General features: G+C 36.3%; 1 protein-coding gene across 1 annotated transcript in view; it reads left to right on the forward strand.

Annotated features, from left to right (window-relative positions):
* Positions 1 to 8,472: 8,472 nt before the first annotated feature.
* Positions 8,473 to 21,310, forward strand: part of LOC115219776 (ubiquitin carboxyl-terminal hydrolase 8) — a 72,220-nt gene continuing 59,382 nt past the window's right edge. The window contains exons 1-2 of the mRNA XM_029790029.2: positions 8,473 to 8,639; positions 21,098 to 21,221. Coding sequence (XP_029645889.1) covers positions 21,121 to 21,221 — 101 coding nt within the window. The 5' untranslated portion in view covers positions 8,473 to 8,639; positions 21,098 to 21,120. The remainder of the gene's footprint in view (positions 8,640 to 21,097; positions 21,222 to 21,310) is intronic.

Genomic DNA, 21,310 nt, shown 5'->3' on the forward strand with positions numbered 1-21,310 from the left:
ATGTTCAACTAGCCATAAATAGGCTCCATGCATTAATCTTTAATAATTGGTGTCATTTGACCTATCATGTGAGTTTGGAACATTTGGTTGAGTCTTGTACTTTGATCAAGTATTGCGCAAGATAAGGACCTTGGATCCAATCACGTTGCACATAATACATCCTCAAATAATTTGAATCATCACTGGAGCCTACCCTCTGCTTATAAATAGCTTTGTCTAATCATTTATGAGCAGTGAAGTTTAAGATTTTCCTGGAGCACATGTCATGGTATTTTCATGCTGTTATAATGAAGCACTCATGACCAACGATAGCCAGAGTGGAATTATCCTAATGCCAGATGATCTATTCAACTAACGGAATCTGTGATGTGTCATTTGGTCTACTGTATAATTTAGTAGAGGAATAAAGTCTTGCTGTTATTTTAAAGTTTGTTTCATGTATTATTTCCATGAATTAACATGCCACACATGTTATATAATGGCATGCAACATTCCGTAGTAAACCAAGACAAACTTTATAACCCCACAGCTAAAACTGGTGACCCTAATGTGATTACTTTTGCCAAGCACTCCTGACATGATACCTTTTCAGCTCACCATTAAAGATCTTTCATCAATTTTAATTCATTGGGAGCTTTTGATAGAAACAATTGTCATTTCTTGGGAGATGTCCTCAAGTCTGACACTTTCAGTTCAATTTTCAGAGACTGGATCACTTCAATGCACAGCAGCATCTAATTGGTTCTCAAATAAAGTGGCCAATAACTGAAACCTTTTTAGATTATGCACTCGGTCTGACAAAGGTGACTTCTCTCATTCCTTCTGTAGGTACTGATTCTTTCACCACTATTGCAAAAACTAGAAGTGTTAAGGGAATCCTGTCCAAAATGGAATGTGAGAGGGCTGTATTGACATATGTAGACATCGCCACAATGGTATCAGACATCACAAAAGCTGTTGTGATCGGCACTGTTTCAAAGTACACAATGCAGTGACCAAAGTATAAACTAGACAAGTTGGTGGACTTGCAAGCAAGTCCATGCCAATGAACAGCATCATGAGGCACTAGATGGTCAGACTGGTTCAGATGTTTTGTGAGCTGAGTTAGTCTGAACCTCCAGATGAATAGAACCTGGAATAAGATTATGAGCAAAGTGTCCAGTCTCATACAGAAATGGATTAAGAGAAAGATGTCCTTAAATGGTCAGACAGAAGTAATAACAGGTGGCAAGCTGGCAGAAACATTAGCACACCGAGCGAAATGCTTAGCAGTATTTTGTCTGTCTTTACGTTCTGAGTTCAAATTCCTCCGAGGTCGACTTTGCCTTTCATCCTTTCAGGGTTGATAAATTAAGTACCAGTTGCATACTGAGGTTGATCTAATCAACCTTCTCAAACTTGCAATGAACTGCAGTAGGGGACTGAAAAACGTCTTGCCAGCCAGTAATTTTGCAACACTGCTCTAATGTCAATTGGCAAGCCATGAGCAAGGAAATGATTCACTCACAAAAACTGCAAAGTCTAACGTGTCAAATGCTGATGGTCTCATGTCTCTCCAAATGATACTTGAGATGAAATAAAAAAAAGAAAGTGTATAGTAACTTTTGGGACACCATGTATGTGTGTATACACACACACATATATATATACACCCCAGTCTGGTATGTGACTGGAACTTATTTTATGTACCCCAGAAGGATGAAAGACACAGTTGATCTCAGTTGTATTTGATCTACAAATATTAAAGTGCATTAATGAAATGCTGCAAAACACTGTCCAATGTTCCCACAATTCTGCCAGCTCACCATTTATCAGTGTTTTCTGGGGTGACACGGACTATGAAACTATGAAAGTTGTAATGCTGATGATAAGAGATAGTGGGAAGTTCATTAACAAGTATGAAGAAATTTTAGATAACATTTCTTTACATAGTTTCATAAATGCCACTGAGTGTCATCAGGTTTAGCAGAGATGGTAAAAAATGTTTTGTTTTCTGGACGAGTTTCAAATTTTGAATAAAAAAAAAAAAGAGATGTACCAGAATGACACAGTAATAAAGATAACTATTTTTTCAAGGACATTGAATATAGAGAATATTTAGTATTTGAATGCATATGAAAAATATTTACACAAACTACATATTGATTTATTTCTTATTTCTTTAGGTATCTTATAAAAGCAGAAATATTATGAAGTCAACAGTATATATGTGTGTGTGTGTATATATATATATATATATATATATATATATATATATCTTTTACTCTTTTACTTGTTTCAGTCATTTGACTGCGGCCATGCTGGAGCACCGCCTTTAGTCGAACAAATCGACCCCGGGACTTATGTTTTGTAAGCCCAGTACTTATGCTATCGGTCTCTTTTGCCGAACCGCTAAGTGACGGGGACGTAAACACACCAGCATCAGTTGTCAAGCAATGCTAGGGGGACAAACACAGACACACAAACACACACACACACATACATATATATATATACATATATACAACAGGCTTCTTTCAGTTTCCGTCTACCAAATCCACTCACAAGGCATTGGTCGGCCCGGGGCTATAGCAGAAGACACTTGCCCAAGATGCCACGCAGTAGGACTGAATCCGGAATCATGTGGTTGGTTAGCAAGCTACTTACCACACAGCCACTCCTGCGCCTATATTTATATGTATTAACCCTTTATATATATACCACCAAAACAAAGCACTGTGAATGCATCAGTAAATTTTATAGGTAACAACAGACACCATATTATCATCATGGTTATCTATTTTATTTTATTGATCTCAGAGGGATGCAAGGCGAAATATGCTCTTCACAAATTATGAGCTCATGCATAAATGTTTATTCATGTATACACACAGCTGTAGAGCCTGAATTGAGATATCTAAAACAAACAAAAGATCTATAAAACTACATAATTTACCATGCTTATGCAAACTGTTTGTATAGGTAAAGATAAATATGTGCATATTAAACAGATCATGCTGAGTTAACAATTTAGGTTACACTGAATATTCAAGCATATAATTTTTATAAACTCTCCTCCAATATCTAAGCAAAAATTCATACAATATAAGATCACATTTTATTCTCTTTGCACCTTTGCTTTTCAATTTTTATCATTTATCATCTAGACTCTTTATAAGAATCATTTAAAAAAAAATATTTATTGAAGTAAGGCAGCGAGCTGGCAGAAACCTTAGCACACTGGGTGAAATGCTTAGCAGTATTTTGTCTGTCTTTACGTTCTGAGTTCAAATACCCCTGAGGTCGACTTTGCCTTTCATCCTTTCGGGGTCGATAAATTAAGTACCAGTTAATCGACTGGCCCCCCTCCCCCAAAATTTCGGGCCTTGTGCCTAGAGTAGAAAAAAAAAATTATTTATTGAAGTATGAAGCTTGATAATTTTGAATTAGTAAGCATATGTATATCAGATCAGACTGGGCTTTTATGTATATCTCCTCCATGCAAAAGGATGGACAACATGACAAATTTTTGTTTAAATTAAGTCTCCAAAAGTGTCTTTATCCAGGCTTCTTTCTATTAGCTGCAACCTGACTTTGTGGCATATTTTGCGATATCATCATAGGATTTTGAGATAGTTATTCATGCCATTTCCACTGTAATTATATATGACAAAAAAAGGCATTAAGCTGGAAGACTCATTAGAACATCTGACAAAATGCCATACAGTAGTTCTTCCAGTTCTGGGTTCAACTCCTACCAAGCTCAGCTTTGTCTTTCATCCACCCCGCTCCCAGAGTCAATAAAATAAAGTACCAGTCAACTATTGGGGTTGATGGCATTGATTTAATCTCTTGCCTGCTGAATTGTTGGCCTTGTGCCTAAATCAGAAAACTTTGTATAAGACAAAATTTAATTCATGTAAGGAAATAAAGAATTGGTTTCTTGTTAACTAGAAACAAAGGTTTTATATTTCAGTTGATATAAAGGATGCAGTATTCTGAAGTGAATATGCATTAACAGGGAAGTGAAATTGTGCCTCGACTCATTGGAAGCTTACCAATTAAATCTGTAGCACTCACAGCACCTAAAAGAAATACATAAATTATCAATATGTCATTCTATAGGGAAAAAAAAAATGAAGGAGTCTGAGTAAGCTAGTGATGGTCTGTTTTGGCTAAATCATTGAATAAAGTTCACAAATTTGGAAAAGTTCTCATGTGATAGGAAAATGGGTATTTCTTTAGAATAGACACAGACATTATCATACAGCATGCCAAAATTTATAATGTCTTCGGACCTCATCATCATCATCATCACCATTCAATATCCATTTTCCATGCTGGCATGGGTCAAATGGTTTGACAGAACCTGGCAAGGGCAGGAGCAGTGCCAGGTTTCATTGTCTGTTTTGGTTTGATTTCTATAGCTGGATGCACTTCCTAACACCAACCACTTTACAGAGTGTACGTGGTGCTTTTTATGAGGCATCATCTGTATGTTTATAGAGAGACAGAAATGTTAGCGAGCCAGGCGAAATGCTTTTTGGTATTTCATCTGCTGTTACGTTCTGAGTTCATATTCCGCCGAGGTCGACTTTGCCTTTCATCCTTTCGAGGTCAATAAATTAAGTACCAGTTACGCACTGGGGTCAATATAATCGACTTAATGCCTTTGTCTGTCCTTGTTTGTCCCCTCTATGTTTAGCCCCTTGTGGGCAAAAAGAAATAAGGGAGGGATCTTGTTTCACCTCTTTTCTGTAAATTTTTTCAGTTTTGACATTTTTGAAAACTTCTTCAGGTTTATATTATCCATAAGTTTTTGAAGAATCATAATCTCATAAGTTTAACTCTTTAGCATTCAGATTACTCTGTCAAATTTAATAGCTATTTTTAATTAAATCATGCTTTTGAATTAAATTATTACTTTTGAATTAAATTATGCATTATCTCAAAGCTTTCAGACTTTGATGATGTTATTGTTTATTTTTAGAATGACATTGGAGGGTAGGTGTAAGAGACCAGATCCAGCAGGTTTGATCATAAAACAAGTATTATTATGTATTTGAGCTGGATATAGCTCAAATAAATCTGAAAAAAATTTTAATAAGTAAGACAAAGTTGAAAAATTGAAGTAAAAGGTCAAAGGGCACTCCTCCATAAAAAAGAAAATATTTTTTTTGCAGGTTAGTAAAAAAGATTAAAGGCAAAGTTAACATCAGAATGAACTGGAAAAAATGTTGCTAAGCATTTTGTCTGATATGTAAGCATCAAGCATATTGCATAATTGATGAATGTTTTGCTAATTTGTTGTGCTGAATTCAAATATTTTTATAATTCTATGAGTGTCATTTAAAGAAAAACAAACTCTGCTAGGCTGATGGTTTATGGAACTTATTGCCTTAATGTTAATTAATTATTAAACATCTATGTTATTAGCTCTCAATTTTTTAATGTTGCATTAAATGTCAATATTGTTAGCCATTTATAATGTGCTGTTTATGGTTAATATTATATTGTTAGTATTTAATTTTATGAAAGACTTGAGAAATATTACTGCATTTCCCAGACATTCCTAGACTGAAGGAAAGGTTGACAATCAAGATAACTATAGATTTAATGTTCACCTTAAACATGTGAAGGAGAAACTTAAGTGGAGAATAAAATTTTCAGAGGGATGAAAAAGGCTTTTGTGTGAGATTTCAGGGTTGAGAAACAATAGGAGTGGTAAAGGAAAAAGAAACAAGCTGAATGAAAAATTTGGTATAGGAGTGGTTGCCCTGAAAGATCATCCAATATAGTGAGGCTTAGCATGTGTATAGAGTAATAATGTTGGCAGTTTATTTATGACTGGTTAGGGTTTTCAGATCATGGTCATAATATTGTGGTTTCAATTATTGGCACCAGAAGCTTGTTGTGTCTTTGAGCAAGAAACTTTTATTCACATTCCTTCAGTTTAGTCAGCTGAAAATGAATACCAACCAAATGCTGGTTCAATTCTTTCTCCCTTCAGCTATCATATCCTGATCCTGGATCTTGGTTAAAAATATGGGTGTAGAGAGGGTCCCTATTTCTGCTCACTAAAACAATTACAGAAAGCGTGCTACATGTTACTGTACTCAACCATGAGCGACAGCTGACTTGTCATCTTTCTTTCTAGGATTAGCGAATTATGTTGTTCAGCCTCAGGTTAACTGCAATTGAGCATACCAATGATTAAAATTGTTCCAGCCATGACCCTCCCATGTGTTTTTTTGAGATGTAATGTATCCAAGACTACATTATCTATTGTGTCTTTTCTTTGAGGTAGATTGGATCCATCACTGGACTACTATGCTTTGAACCTGTTTTCTTGGGATATAAAGAATTGTGTTCCTGTTGCTGTCAAATTAGATTAGGTTCTTCTTTTCTGGATCCTCATTGATGATGTTATCAAGACAGCTGTTAATTTATGAAGACATGGCTTTTTTGTTGAAGGAGAGATAGTTGTGCAATGTGGTAAGTACTAATTTTAGCGGGTCCAAGCGCTCCCCCTGCACTATCTGCTCCCAGGCCCATGCTTGTATATCTACATGTATATATGAGAGATAATTTTAAGAAATCGATAATTTATGTTGTACAGTATTTGATATACTTGTATTTATCTACGTTCAAATATATGCCACTGGCCACACTGAGTTATTTCTTTTATTCCATTTTTGTTTAAACTATTCAAATTACCCAGGCCATAAATGCATTCTGTTCCTTTTTGTATTAATCTGTTTCTTGGCTACGAGAGAATAGACTGGATAATTGTTATGCTGATGATGGCTATTTATCCAGAAACATGTGCTCTTGACTATCATCTTATATCTAGGCAATAAGTCTGTCCTTTTCCTTAATGGAATGTTTGACTTTTGAGAATTCTTGAATCTGAAGATTATCTCCCCTTCTCAAGTGAAGCTGGTCTTAATTACTAAAGGAAGAGATAATGTTAATAAATCAAGAATTTATACTGTATAATATTTGATATACCTGTATTTTTGTGAGTGCACACATACACACACACACACACGTACACACATACAGGAGTTAAGGAATGGAGTGGATAAGATCCAGGCTACATATGTTTCATAGCGAGCGGAAACTTGGAAGTGGTAAATATCAAAGCGAGTTGTATACCACAGGCTACTCTTCAGGCCAAGGATATCTTGATTAAATGTAAGTTTACATTGTCACAAGGAGGGACATGTTAACACAGGGAAGATTCGATTAGAATGTGTAGAGAGCACAGTAGGAGTGGAGAATATCCGAGGTTCCACTGGCTATGAAACAGATGTAGCCTGGATCTTATCTATTCCATTCCTTAACAATTGTATTCTTATTTGCATACATGGCAACCCTGGTTGCCCACTGTGAAATATAAAAAGAACCATTTTCAGTTTATTGTACTTTGATAAGAAAAAAAATCCACAACCTTTCGTCTCAATAAACCACTATTGTCCCTGAAAGTTAGCATGGAACACAGACGTTAAATGATGGGCGATCTTTCGTCTCTAGTAGACCTTTCCGTCGATTTCCGTAAAAAATTTTTTTTTTTTCACATATGGGCTTGCAGGAACTTTTGAAGTAATATACATATACACATACACCGAGTAAAAAATTTCAGTTATCTCTTTCTTTCACACATTACTCTGTCTCTTCACACACACTAACAGAAGCACTTCACTTACACAACATACTGTCTGTCTCCCACACCCCATCAAACACACACACACACACACACACATATACATCAATGCTTCACATGCACGCTAACTTCAAAAGAACTTCCCTCGTCATACAATCGCTTTCTCTTAGTCTCTTTCGCTCTCATTACTTCAAAAGTTCCCGCAAGCCCATACGTAAAAAAAAAAAAAATTTTACGGAAATCGACGGAAAGGTCTACTAGCGACGAAAGATTGCCAAATGATGATGATTAATGATGTATATGTATATATCTATGTGTGTGTGTCGAAGTTTGTTCTCCCCATCTCCCCTTGACAACTGGTGTTGATGTGTTTACATCTCCGTAACTTAGCGGTTCGGCAAAACAGACCGATAGAGTAAATACTAGGCTTAAAATAATTTTTTGGGGTCGATTTGTTCGACTAAAACCCTTCAAGGCGGTACTCCAGCATGGCCGCAGTCAAATAACTGAAATAAGTAAAAGACTAAAAGAATATGTTACACACACACACACACAAGAACATGTTTAACAGCCATATTCAAAACTCAATGTGAATGCCAAATAAGCTATCTTTAACGTAGCGTGTTTGCGCAAGTGTGCGTGTGCATGTGTGTGCGTACGTTCGTGTGTGTGTGTGTGTGTTAGTTTGTATAATGTAAACATATAGAAAACGCGCTCGTGCCTTTCATGCATGTACCCATGTGTGTTTCGTTTTTCTTTTTGTGCTGAGGAAAGGAAAAAAAAAAAAAGAACAAAAAAAAAAGCAAGCAGATAACTTTTTTTTTCCCTCTCTCTCTCTCTTCAGCATCGAAAGGTAGCGATAGGAAAATATATATATATATATATTTTTCTTCTCATAATTTCGTTTCGTATTTCCTACTCCGCGACTGTTCTTATTTCATGTGCATGCCGGGAAACAAAATGGCTATTTAGTGTTGATACTTATGAGAGTCAGGTGAGGTTCCTTTTATTGTCGCTTTCTATCAAATCGTGTGACTTTCATTTGAATATTTAATGTCTAATGACATTTCTTTATCGTTCAGTTGTTGTCAATATCCATATTCTGTGCTAGCAACAGTCTTAGGCGCTACTAATGTACGACTGTCTTTCCCTAATATAATCGTGATTTCACTCATTACACACAACATACATACACACCCTCATACACACTTGTTTCATATACACATCTATCTATCTATCTATCTATCTATCTATCTATCGATCGATCTATTTATCTATCGATCTATTTATTTATCCATGTGTTTATATATATATATATATATATATATATAATACTTTCGTTGGTTCTATTATGATCTTGATCATATATATATATATACACACGTATTTATGTTTATATACGTATGTGTGTTTGTATATATATGTGTGTGTGTGTTGATGCGAGAGAGAGAGAGAGTGAGTGAGTGATCCCACGGTTTGACAACTTTCATTGTGAAAACTGTCAATCAGTTGTTTGTGTGTTTATTGTGCATCGTAATTTAGGAACTTGTACATCAAAATACTTCTGCACAGCATAGTTTAGATTCTTATATGTGTTTGAGTTGCTTCATTATATGCAAAATAAAATAAATAAATAATTCGATTACGATTAGAAGTTTTAACATGTCTATGAGTAAACATTGACAACGTTTATAAACAAAATTCTATATTTATTAAAAGATTTTTATCTCTCGAAGCTACTTGAAACCACTTCATAACTGCTGATTTTTATTGTTTTTATTTCATAAGAAAAAATCATGACTGCTTATATAAATATGATGTACACACACACATACACACGCACACACATACATACACACGCACACACACACATACACACGCACACACACACACACGTGTGTGTGTGTGTGTGTATTAATCTCGGATGTCAAATATGCGAATGCATAAAAAAATAATTCGATGTAAACCAATGGTTAATCTTTTCAATCTTTTAGAAAGGTATAACAATCGTAGAACTTCAAATATTCCAATTCAATCAATTCTCGTCAGTTTGTTTTGCTAGAATCTTGTTTTTGTGATTCATAAACTACGATGATATATTAATTACAGAATTACTAATTGATGTGGTCAAATATAACTAATATATAGCTAGTATATATACACACATATACACTCGATTCAAAAAGCAACACCCAACAGCAAGTACTTGTTCTACAGGCACGGGTCCGCTTTTTCAAGAAACACATACTCACACACATTATAAATATTAATAAGTAGTATAAATATCAAATCTCTTTTGACTAGGTGTAAAGCAAGCAATTTTTTTTTCTCTATAATTTCTATTTCTTTTACTGATCACTAACGAAACCAGAACAAGATGCCGAATCCTGGTTCTGTTGTTTTTGCCAACCACTTTTGCATTTGAAAGAATTTGCGACTCGGTTTCAATTTCCACTTGTAACCGTTTCATTACGTAACTAATGCTTCTAATAAAGAATTGTGTACAAAGAAAAATGTTTGATCTTAGGGTTTTGGATTTGTGATTGGATGAAAAGTAAATATAGAGCAGCAAATATTGAAACATTCCAAAATGTATAGTAATATAAATAATTGAAATTTTAAGAAATGTTTTAATAACTAAAGCATATAGGATTTATTTCTTTTATTCAGTGAGCCTATGGGTCAAACGCTTGGAATATATTCAGCCTTCGTTAATATATTTTCTTTGCTTCCAATTTGTATATAATTTTTATTGATCGTTATGACGACGATGATGATGATAGTAATAATAATAATAATAATACACAGATAGATGCTGCGGCTTGTATTTAATATTGAGCGAGGGTGAAGGATTATCAAAATCGGTAGTGTGACGAGCAAAAATGCTTTGCGATATGTTCAGTTACGATTCTTTATATTCTAGGGATTTAAAACCTGTCAAAGTTGACTTTGGCTATCTATCATTCTTTGGAGTAGATAAAATGAGTACCAGTCAAGTCTTGGAGTCGATTCTATCAACTGATCCTTCTACCCCAAATTTATGGTCGTTTGCCAATGTTAAAATCAATATTGAGCGAGAGCTTTTACTCATTGGCATTTAAGTAATAAAACTTTTTAATTTATTTTCCTCTGGCTTGTGTTTCAGCTCAATGTAATGTCAGTAGCTTATTTGTTTAGAGCGATAGCCTTGTCTTTCTTTGATGGAATAGATTGCAACATAAATAGATATTTTCTGTGAGGATTTGTTAAGCAAACATTATCATGACAAGCAGTATAACCTGTGTCTTTCCCAATCTATTGCATTCATTTAACATTATATAATATTATTGCAGCCTATTTGTAGTAAACACCTGTTAAACCGTGCAGAAAATACACTAGCTAGGGGCAAAATACTGCTAATATTTTCTTGGCGGTTTGAGTTTGTATTTCTGAAAATCTCCTGTTCTTTGTTTTCTAAATATCAGGTTTTAGAGCCTTGGGAAAGGGAAGTAAATTGAGAAGTTGTGGCGTTAATCTTGTTCTCAGGCCAGTCTGTTGAAACGAAATAATTACAAACACATTGAAACTTCTCTGTTGACTCAGTTTACTTGGAACTTACTACCTTGTAATGTGTCTACCATTTTTACATGGTAATAGTGAAAATGAAAGTTTTTGTTGATCTGACGATTTTTATTTACTCAGCATTGCTATTCTGCATTCTGGTTAAGACAGCAGGTACCACAGAATAGTCTCTGTTTAATGCTACGTAGACCTTAGCCTGTGAAGGTGCATGGCTCAGTGGTTAGAGCACTGGGCTCACAATCATGAGGTAGTGAGTTTGATTCCCAGACTGGGTTGTGTGTTGTGTTCTTGAGCAAGACACTTTATTTCATGTTGCTCCAGTTCACTCAGCTGTTGAAATGAGTTGTGATGTCACTGGTGCCAAGCTGTACCAGCGTTTGCCTTTTCCTTGGATAACATCAGTGGCACGGAGAGGGGAGGCTGGTTTTCCATAAACAACCTTGCTTGGACTTGTGCCTCAGAGGGTAACTTTCTAGGCGCAATCCCATGGTCATTCATGATCGAAGGGGTTCTTTACCCTTTACCATAGCCTGGTCAACATAGCAGCAAACAGGAACTACAGGAGACATTCTTCACCACTGTAAGTAATTATAATGTTATAAAATTGGAAAGCATTTCAGTAGCTTGCAGTACTGAACCAATATATTCTTGTTCTTCAATTCTCAACAGGTGGTCTATGACAAAATCTTTCTGTGGCCCGCAGAAACATAATCTATCACATATTAGAGTAGCTTTGAATATTAGAGCTTGTCAGTATGTGTTCATGCATATTTACTTATTTTAATTGTTTTCAATTAGGTTGCATTGTTTGGTCTGTTTAAATTTTAGTTTAGTTTCATTGATTTTTCTGCTCAAGAGGTCCATGTAAAGATTCAGTAAATCAAAGAGGCCCATGTTGAAAATGTCAACTACTTTTGTTCTAGTGTATTACCGCATAAAGATAGATTCTTCTAGGTTGAATCCATCATCATCATCATCATCAATATCATTAACATCATCATCATAATCGAAATCAAATTCGATGACTGGCATGCATGCTAGTGGAGCGCTAAGAGTACCATACGAGTGAGATCGTGCCGATGGCACGTAAAAACACCATTTGAGCGTGATCATTACCTGCGTTGCCTTACTAGCACTTGTGCTGGGGGCACATGTAAAAAACATTTGAGCAAGGTCGTTGCCAGTGCCGCTGGACTGGCTCCTGTGCAGGTGGCACATAAAAAGCACCATTTGAGCATGGCCGTAGCCAGGACCACCTAACTGGCCCTCGTGCCGGTGGCATGTAAAAGCATCCACTACACTCTCGGAGTGGTTGGCATTAGGAAGGGCATCCAGATGTAGAAACTCTGCCAGATCAGATTGGAGTCTGGTGCAGCCGTCTGGTTTGCCAGACCTCAGTCAAATCATCCAACCCATGCTAGCATGGAAAGCGGACGTTAAACGATGATGATGATCATCATCATCATCATCTGTTTGTTTTCCATACTGACAAGGGTCAAACGGTTTGAAAGCATTTAGCTATCCACAGAGCTCCAGTGTCAGCTTTGGCATGATTTCTATAACAGGTTGCCTTTCCTAATGCCAACTACTTTACAGTGTGTACTGGATGCTAACACCTGAAGTTTGGAGGAGGTGTTAGTCCATGCCATTTATCCCAGTATTTGACTGATACTTTAGTTTATCGAGTCTGAAAAGTGCATAGCAAAAATTGTTGTCAGTAGGATTTGAACTCAGAATATAATGACCCAGAACAAATACTAGGCATTTGTCTGATGCTCTCATGATCTGCTATTTAATAATGGTTTCAGATTTTGGCACAAGGACAGCAATTTTAGGGGAGGAAGTGGATTGATTACATTGATCCCAGTGCTTAACTACTACTTTATTTTATTGACCCCGAAAGGATGAAAGGCAAAGTTGACCTCAGTGGAATTTAAACTCAGAAAATAAAGACCTAGAAATAATGCTACTAAGTATTTTGTTCACTGCACTAATGATTCTACCAGCTCACCACTTTGTTCTGCCATTTAATAATGAAGCTGTAGTTTAGAGGGTTTCCAGCTGATGTCAGTGTCATGTAACTGGCGCTTGTGCTGGTGGCATGTAAGAAGCATCCATTACACGTTTGAAGTGGTTGGTGTTAGGAAGGGCATCCAGCTGTAGAAACCATGCCAAATCAGATTGGAACCGGGTTCAGCTTACCTGTTTCAGTCAAACTCTCTAACCCAGCATTTCTCAACTGATATATGATATTTACCACATGAACTACAATTAAAAAAATATGAGAAAGATATAGTATATAATTTTTTTTTCGTGCAGGGGTTCCTTGAGACATGCAATTTAGTCTAAGGGTTACACAAGGGTAAAACAGTTGAGAAACACTGATCTAACCCATGCCAACATGGAAAGCAGACACTAAATGATATGATGATGATATGATGATTAGACATAGAATTAACCACAACTGCTGCTCTTCTTTAAAAGAACCTAAGCTTTGGCATCTTCATATTAAATATGTTTCCGTTTTAAAAGCAAAATGTTTTTTGTTATGATGACGATAAAGTGTCTAGTTATGGCAAACCAGAAAGTTGTCCATTGAAACTCTTGCATAAATAACTGGAGGGCAGAAGTCAAAGAATACAGTTTATTGGTATGATAGAGGTTTTTACATTTGTATTGTTTTTATTGTGCTTATTCCCCTTGGTAGCTGTGATTGGGCAGATCTGTGGTTAAAGGCATTACAGCTGTGACCATTCTATCTTTTTCTTAATGTATCTAGAACAACAATATTCGGTTTGAGTTACTGAAACTTCTCAACTGCTTAGAAGATGGCTTTGTACCTTGGCAATTCAAATTAATATCTCCCCATTTTTCCAGACATCTATGAACTGTAGCTAACAACTTGTTTACTGATCCACAAATTCCATTTTCTACATTAACCATTTCACTTGTCTGTTGTTGTTAGGCATGGTTGTGTGGTTAAGAAACTTGCTTTGCATCAACATGATTTCTGAGTTCAATCCTACCGTGCAGCACCTTGGACAAGTGTCTTCTACTGGGTTGACCAATGCCTTGTGAGTCGTAGATTGAAACTGTGTGGAAGCCTGTTGTATGTATATATATATAAACATTAGCACAGGCTTGGCTGTGTGGTAAGAAGTTTGCTTCCCAACCATGTGGTTTCAGGTTCAGTTCCACTGCATGGCAACTTGGGCAAGTGTCTTCTACTATAGCTTCAGGCTGACCAAAGCCTTATGACTGGATTTGGTAGATGGAAACTGGAAGGATCCTGTTGTATATGTGTGGGTGTGTGTCTTTTTGTTTGTCTCCTCACCATCACTTGACAACTGGTGTTGGTGTGTTTGCATCCTTGTAATTTAGCAGTTCGGTAAAACAGACTGATAAAATAAGTATCAAGCTTAAAAAAATAGAGTACAGAGGTCAATTCATTCGAATAAACAATCAAGGCACTGCCCCAGCATGGCAGCAATCTAATGATTGAAACAAGTAAAAGATGTATGTGTATATATATATATATATTACAGTATTAACCAGACTATTGAATATTGTTAAACAATACTCATTACAATGCACCTCCTCATTGTTGTAGCTTTCAAATAATGCCACCCCACTTGCTAGGTGTGCATGCTAACATACCTCCTGAATGGAATGCTAATCCACTGCAGATTTACTTCTTTATAGCTGAGTGGACATGAGCAGTGTGAAATTAAGTGTTTTGCTGTAGAACACAATACCCTGCCTGGTCTGGGAATGGAAACCACGATCTCGCAATCATGAGTGCAAAATCCTAACCACTGAACCATATACCTTAACTTTTTTGATGCGACTCTACTCTTTACTGTTTTCTCCCTCCATCCTTCTCGAATTTCCTTTTTCTCCCCCTTCACCATTTTCTATCTATCTGTCTGTCTGTCTGTCTATCTCTCTCGCTCCTCTTTCCCTTTTTCTCTCTCCTGTTGCTCACACGCGACCATCGTCCATCTTTCTTTTCCTGCATGGACATTCAAAGGACTGGACGTTTTCTTTCTTTTATCTTTTCTCTTTTCAAAGAAAATATTTCTCCCAGCATTCACTATTTTCCTCTTGTTCTGGTCTAATGACCCTCCATGTTTGTTTTCATTTGGTTTCCTTGTATGTCTCCGCTGTCCTGTTTTTGTTCCTAACTTTGATCCTCCATAAATCCTAAATTTTATTTTGGAAGTTATCGGAGCAACTGCCTTTGAAGACTCATATTGTCGTTGAATGTTTGAAATGAGGAGTAGAAAGACAGCTGACAACTGATAAATGGTTGTTCTCTGTGTTTACTTGTCCTGTTTTCCACTTTTTTCTTTCGTTTGTGTATTTAACTCATTTGTTTTGTATTTCACATTGTTTACACAGTTGGTGACGTCCTGTACCCATATATGCATATATATATTGATGTGTGTGTTTTTGTGTTTCTTTTAATGCCTTCATCCCCTGCTTGACAACTGGTGTTGGTTTGTTTATGACCCTGTAATTTAGTACATTGTCAAAAGAGGCTAATAGAATAAGTACTAGACTCGAAGAGAGAAGTAAGTACGGGGGTTGATTTATTTGACTAAAACCCTTCAAGGTCAGTGCCCCAGCATGGCCACATTCTAATGAGTGAAACAAATCAAATATAAAAGATTTACATTAGTTGTTCTGAGATTGACAAATAATACCAGGCTCCCTTTCCAAATAGTGAAAAATTACCATCACTCTGCCATTAATGAGAAAACAGAATAGTCTTTGCATCTACATGATTCTGCTTCCTTATGTTAGACAAGTTTAAAACCATCTTAGTTTTATAAGACAGCAATATATCTGTTCTCCCATTTTTCAATCTTCACAGTCCCTATTTCTTCACTGCGAAAAACACATGTGGGGGCAATAGTGAAATTGAAGGGGCTTGTCAAAAAGGTGAGAGTAAAATATAATTTGATGTTCAAGGTAGCTATGGCCAACATAGTAATTAACATACTTCATTGTATTGGCACTGCTATCTTTTTTTATTTGTTAGAATTTTTATAACAATTGAGATGATTATAGTTAATCAATGAACCAGATAACTGAATCTACATATTGGTTTTGAAATTTTGGCACAAGGCTAGCAAGTTTGGGGAAGGGGAAAGCTGATTACTTTGACCCCCCCCCCAGTGCTCAAACTGGTACTTACTTTATTGACCCCAAAGGGATGAACGGCAAAATCGACCTTGTTGGCATTTGAACTCTGAATGTAACGACAGGAAATGCCATAGGCATTTTGCCCAGTGTGCTAACGGTTCTTCCCAGCATGCTAATGATTCTGCCAGCTTGCTGCCTCAGATAACTAATCTATATATTGGTTTCAAATTTTGGCACAAGGCCAGCAATTTTGGGAGAGGAAGGAAGTTGATTGCATTGACCTCGGTGCTCAATTGGTACATATTTTATTGGCCCTGAAAGGATGAAAAGCTCAGTCAACATTGGCAGAATTTGAACTCAGAATGTAAAGATGGATGAAACACTGCTAAGCATTTTGCCCAGCATGCTAATGATTCTGCCAACTCGCTGCCTTAGATAACTAATCTTCATATTAATACATGTTGTGAAGAGTGGTAAACATCACAGAGTGCAGGCAAACACATAGCAAATGAATCTACAATTTAGATTTGATTCCTCGGTAGAGATATTTTAATTTGCTCACATAATTAATTGGCTCTGGACAAGACAAACTGTAGCATGTAGAATGGCTCCAGCTTAGGAGTTCAGGAGTTTTGGGCAGTACAGAATTATGTTTTAGTTACCATACTCCCTGGTCTGCTCTTGTCTAGGGTGGTAATACTTGTCAAGGGCTAAAGTTATGAGTAAAATAGCAGAAGATGGTCCTGTGACTAAGATGCACAAGATTTGGAGGAGGGCTGGCTCCAAGTCATGTGTCACATGGACCCACTGATGAATGGCCATGCCTTGATGTCACACAAACTAGTCTTCCTATCTAAGGATTAAATAGGTTCTGTGCCAGAAGGTTATGCTTAAGGGAAAAGGAGATTGGCAAAATAAACTGTAAATACTCTAGTAGAAAGCAATGGGAGCCATTGCATTATCTTTCCTTAGGACAGTCATGAATCTTTAGACTTTTGCATAGCAGTCCATGATTATCAATGCCTATGAATTAGGTCTGGCTCATGGAGAGAGAGAGAGAGAGAGAGAGATTGATTATTCAGACATCAGGAATCTCACATAATCTTACTTAAAAATTTCATAAAATTGTAAGATTGTGTCCCTAAATGATAAGTTAACATATAAGTTGAATGCAATGATCTTCATAAATTTTTGAATATTTTCACAGTCTTAGGGCAATTGTTATGTCTAAGACTACATTACTTAAGTTTATATCTTAATTTTAAGACAGTATGGTGTCATTTGATAGTGATTTTCCTGTTATAGTTGGTAGAAGCTCTTTCTTTTATTGTAAGAGGCTCCTTCATTGATTCTTTCATTAGTTCTCTTGTCTGTTTTATCCATCATATGCTAGTTTACTGTAATCATTATAACTGCTGGCTGTCCCTTTTTGTTAATGGTAATTAATGAACCTTGAACTAGAGCCTATTTTCAAGCATACATAGGCACCAGTATCACTGAGGATCTCTCATGGAAAATACACACCCTCAACACAGCTAGGACTGCATCCCAATGTTTGACCTTTCTCTTTAGGACCTGAAGATATCATATACATGTGGTTGTGATGTATGTGCCTGGTGTACCCTTATCAGATAGGTAGTCATGGGCTATATTGGGCTTCGTATATTTGTACCCCAGCATTACTCTGATGGTGTGTGCTGCTCTCTCACTCAATAATAATAATAACAATAATAATCCTTTCTATAATAGGCTCAAAATCTTGTGGAGGGGTTGATTACACCAACTCTAGCGCTCAACTGGTACTTCTTTTGTTGACCTTGTAAGGTTGAAAGACAAAGTTGATCTCAGTGGAATTTGAAATCAGACCGTAAAGATGAATGAAATGCCACTAAGCATTTTGTCCAGCATACTAAGCTTACCACCTTAATAATAATAATAGTAATAATAATCATCATCATCCTTTCTACTATAGGCACAAGGCCCGAAATTTGTGGGGAGGAGGTAAGTCAACCACATTGACCCCAGGACTTGACTGGTACTTAGTATATTGACCTTGAAAGGATGAAAGTCAACCTTGGTGGAATTTGAACTGAGAACATAAAGACAGATGAAATGCTGCTAAGCATTTTGCCTGGCATGCTAACGATTCTGCCAGCTCACCGCCTTGTATGATAATTATAATGATTTCAAATTTTGGTATAAGGCCAGCAATTCCAGGGGAGGGGATAAGTCAATTACATCGACGCCAGTATCCAACTGGTACTTATTTAATGACTCCGAAAGGATGAAAGGCAAAGTTGACCTGAATAATAATAATAATAATAATAATAATAATAATAATAATAATCCTTTCTATTGGAGGCACAAGGCCTCAGATTTGTGGGGAGGGGACTAGTTGGTTACATCGAGCCCAGTGTATCACTGGTACTTAATTTATCAACCCCGAAAGGATGAAAGGCAAAGTCAACCGTGGTGGAATTTGAACTCAGAATGTAGCGATGAGCGAAATACTCCCAAGCAGTGCTAGATTCTGCCAGCTTGCCATGTTAATAATAATAATAATAATAAGAAGAAGAAGAGTACTCAGTGAGTGCAAACCTTCACTTAATATCTGGAATAAAGATGAGATAATCACAGTTTGAATAACTTTGATCATGGATCTGCTCAATTGGGGTTAAGCTGGAGCTAACATCATCCTCTCAACTGTTAGCCGGAGATGATTTTTAAAATGAGGATATCTGAAATAAGCTTGACTGCTCTCACAAATGAGAATACTGAAAATGAACCCAACCACTCTCAAAAATTAATTAAAAAAAAAAAAACCGAAAGATAATCCAGAATCCTTGTCTGGTGCCAGATTGATCCCAAAATCTAATCAGTTTGTGCCAGTCACACAGCCAAACATCCCTGAAAGTTTCATTCGAATCCATCCAGCGGTTCTTGAGATGTCTTGTCCATTGACAAACAAACAAACAAGCAAATGCGACTGAAGACAATACCTCTGCCTTTGCTAAGGCAGAAGTAATAATTAGGAAGATTTGAAAGAATGGACGGAAACTCTTATTTGTGCTACTCAAAGCAAGCCTTAAGAACTAACCATGTAAAATTCCACATTGACAAAGCAATTGAATCACCATTGTGCAGAATGTGTGGGAAGTTTGGTGAAACCACAAGCCGCATTGTATGTGAATGTAGCTCTTTGGCACAGCAGGAGTACAAGAGACAGCATGACAATGTTGCTTGAATTGTACATTGGTTTTATGTGGGAAATACTTGGTGCAAGCTAACAAGTGGTATGAACACCAGCTACTTGCTGTAAAGGAAAATGGTATGGTGAAATTGCTATGGGATTTCAATGTACAATGTGATCATGTGATTGAGGCAAGAAGGCCTGATTTTATCCTGATTGAGAAAGAAGAAAGACATGACTGGATTATTGACATTGCTATCTCAGGAGATATCCATGTGGTAGAGAAAGAGAAAGACAAAGTGAATAGATTCCAAGATTTGAGGCATGAGAAAGCACATTTGTGGGAACTGAAGAAAGTGGTGGTTATACCTGTTGTGATCGGAGCACTTGGAACTGTGACAAACCAATTTCAGAAGTGGCTTAGCATACTTGAACTCACTGGCAAAACTGTGATGCTCCAGAAAACAGCACTATTTGGAACAGCCAGAATTTTGAGAAGAGTCATATCAATGTAACTGGAATGAGAACGTTAACAGGACCCATGGTTATTAGTTATGACCAACTCCTGATCAAAAGATATTGACATACTATGAATCTCAGACATGATGATAATTATGATAATAATAATTTCTAATATAAGCACAAAGCTAGAAATTTGATTAAATTGACCCTAGTGCTTTATTTTATTGATCCCAGAAGAGTGCAAAGCAAATTGGATTTTTAACTCAGAATGTAAAGAACTGGAATAAATGCTACAAGGCATTTGTCTGGCTCTCTAAAAATTTTACACATTGACCTCTTTGACCTCGACAAAATTTGCACTTGGAACAATAATATGAGCTCAAGAAGATAGCTTCTACATGGTCTCCCAAGCTACTAGAAATAGTAGCCAAATATCCCTCAAATTATGCAGCTAGCATCTTAAAAAGGAGATGTGCATCCAGAATAATGTAGTCTTGAATGTATTATACCTGGAATAAAGATGAGATAATCACAGTTTGAATACCTTTGATTATGGATCTGCTCAATTGGGGTTAACATGGAGCTAATCAGGAACAGTAATAATAATAAAGCATTGTTTCAGAGATTAGAAAGGACAGTAGCCAAAGCAGCAGTTTTGTATTACCACTCAGCCCCACATTTTTTGACATACAAATATCAACAACAACAACAACAACAACAACAACAACAACAACAGCAGTAGTAGTAGTAGTAGTAGCAGCAGCAGAGCTGCTGTGACAGTTTATTACAACATAATCTGGCTCCACTTTGACTGATGAGGTTAGGCCAAAATAGAGTTTTGTTTGTTTTTCATTCGTTGATTTAACTTTGAACAATGTACATAAATAAAACTGTCTAGTAATTTGATGGATACATTCCCTGTGTATATGTGGCTATGCATGTGTGTGTGTGTGTGTGTGTGTTTTATTTTCAATAAGAATGTTAAACAAATATTAATATTATTTAAAAATTTGTCTATTTTTATCTTAAAGATTATTTTATGTATATCGTTTTAACTATATATATAATTTTATATTTAAAAAAAAACATAGGCTATTTCTGCAACTCATTCAAGATGCCTGGAGTTAAACCAAGTAAAGATCTTTACCTTGCTAAAAACATTGGTGACCTGAACAAGTTGACTGAACTTCAACCACTACAATCTAGTGCAGCATTGTAAGTAATATCTTATTTTCATGATGGCCTTCCTCTATTAATTATTTATTCTCATTCACTGTGGACTATATACAGGTGTAGGAGTGGCT

This window comes from Octopus sinensis, linkage group LG15 (genome assembly GCF_006345805.1).
Source record: "Octopus sinensis linkage group LG15, ASM634580v1, whole genome shotgun sequence".
NCBI lineage: Eukaryota > Metazoa > Mollusca > Cephalopoda > Octopoda > Octopodidae > Octopus > Octopus sinensis.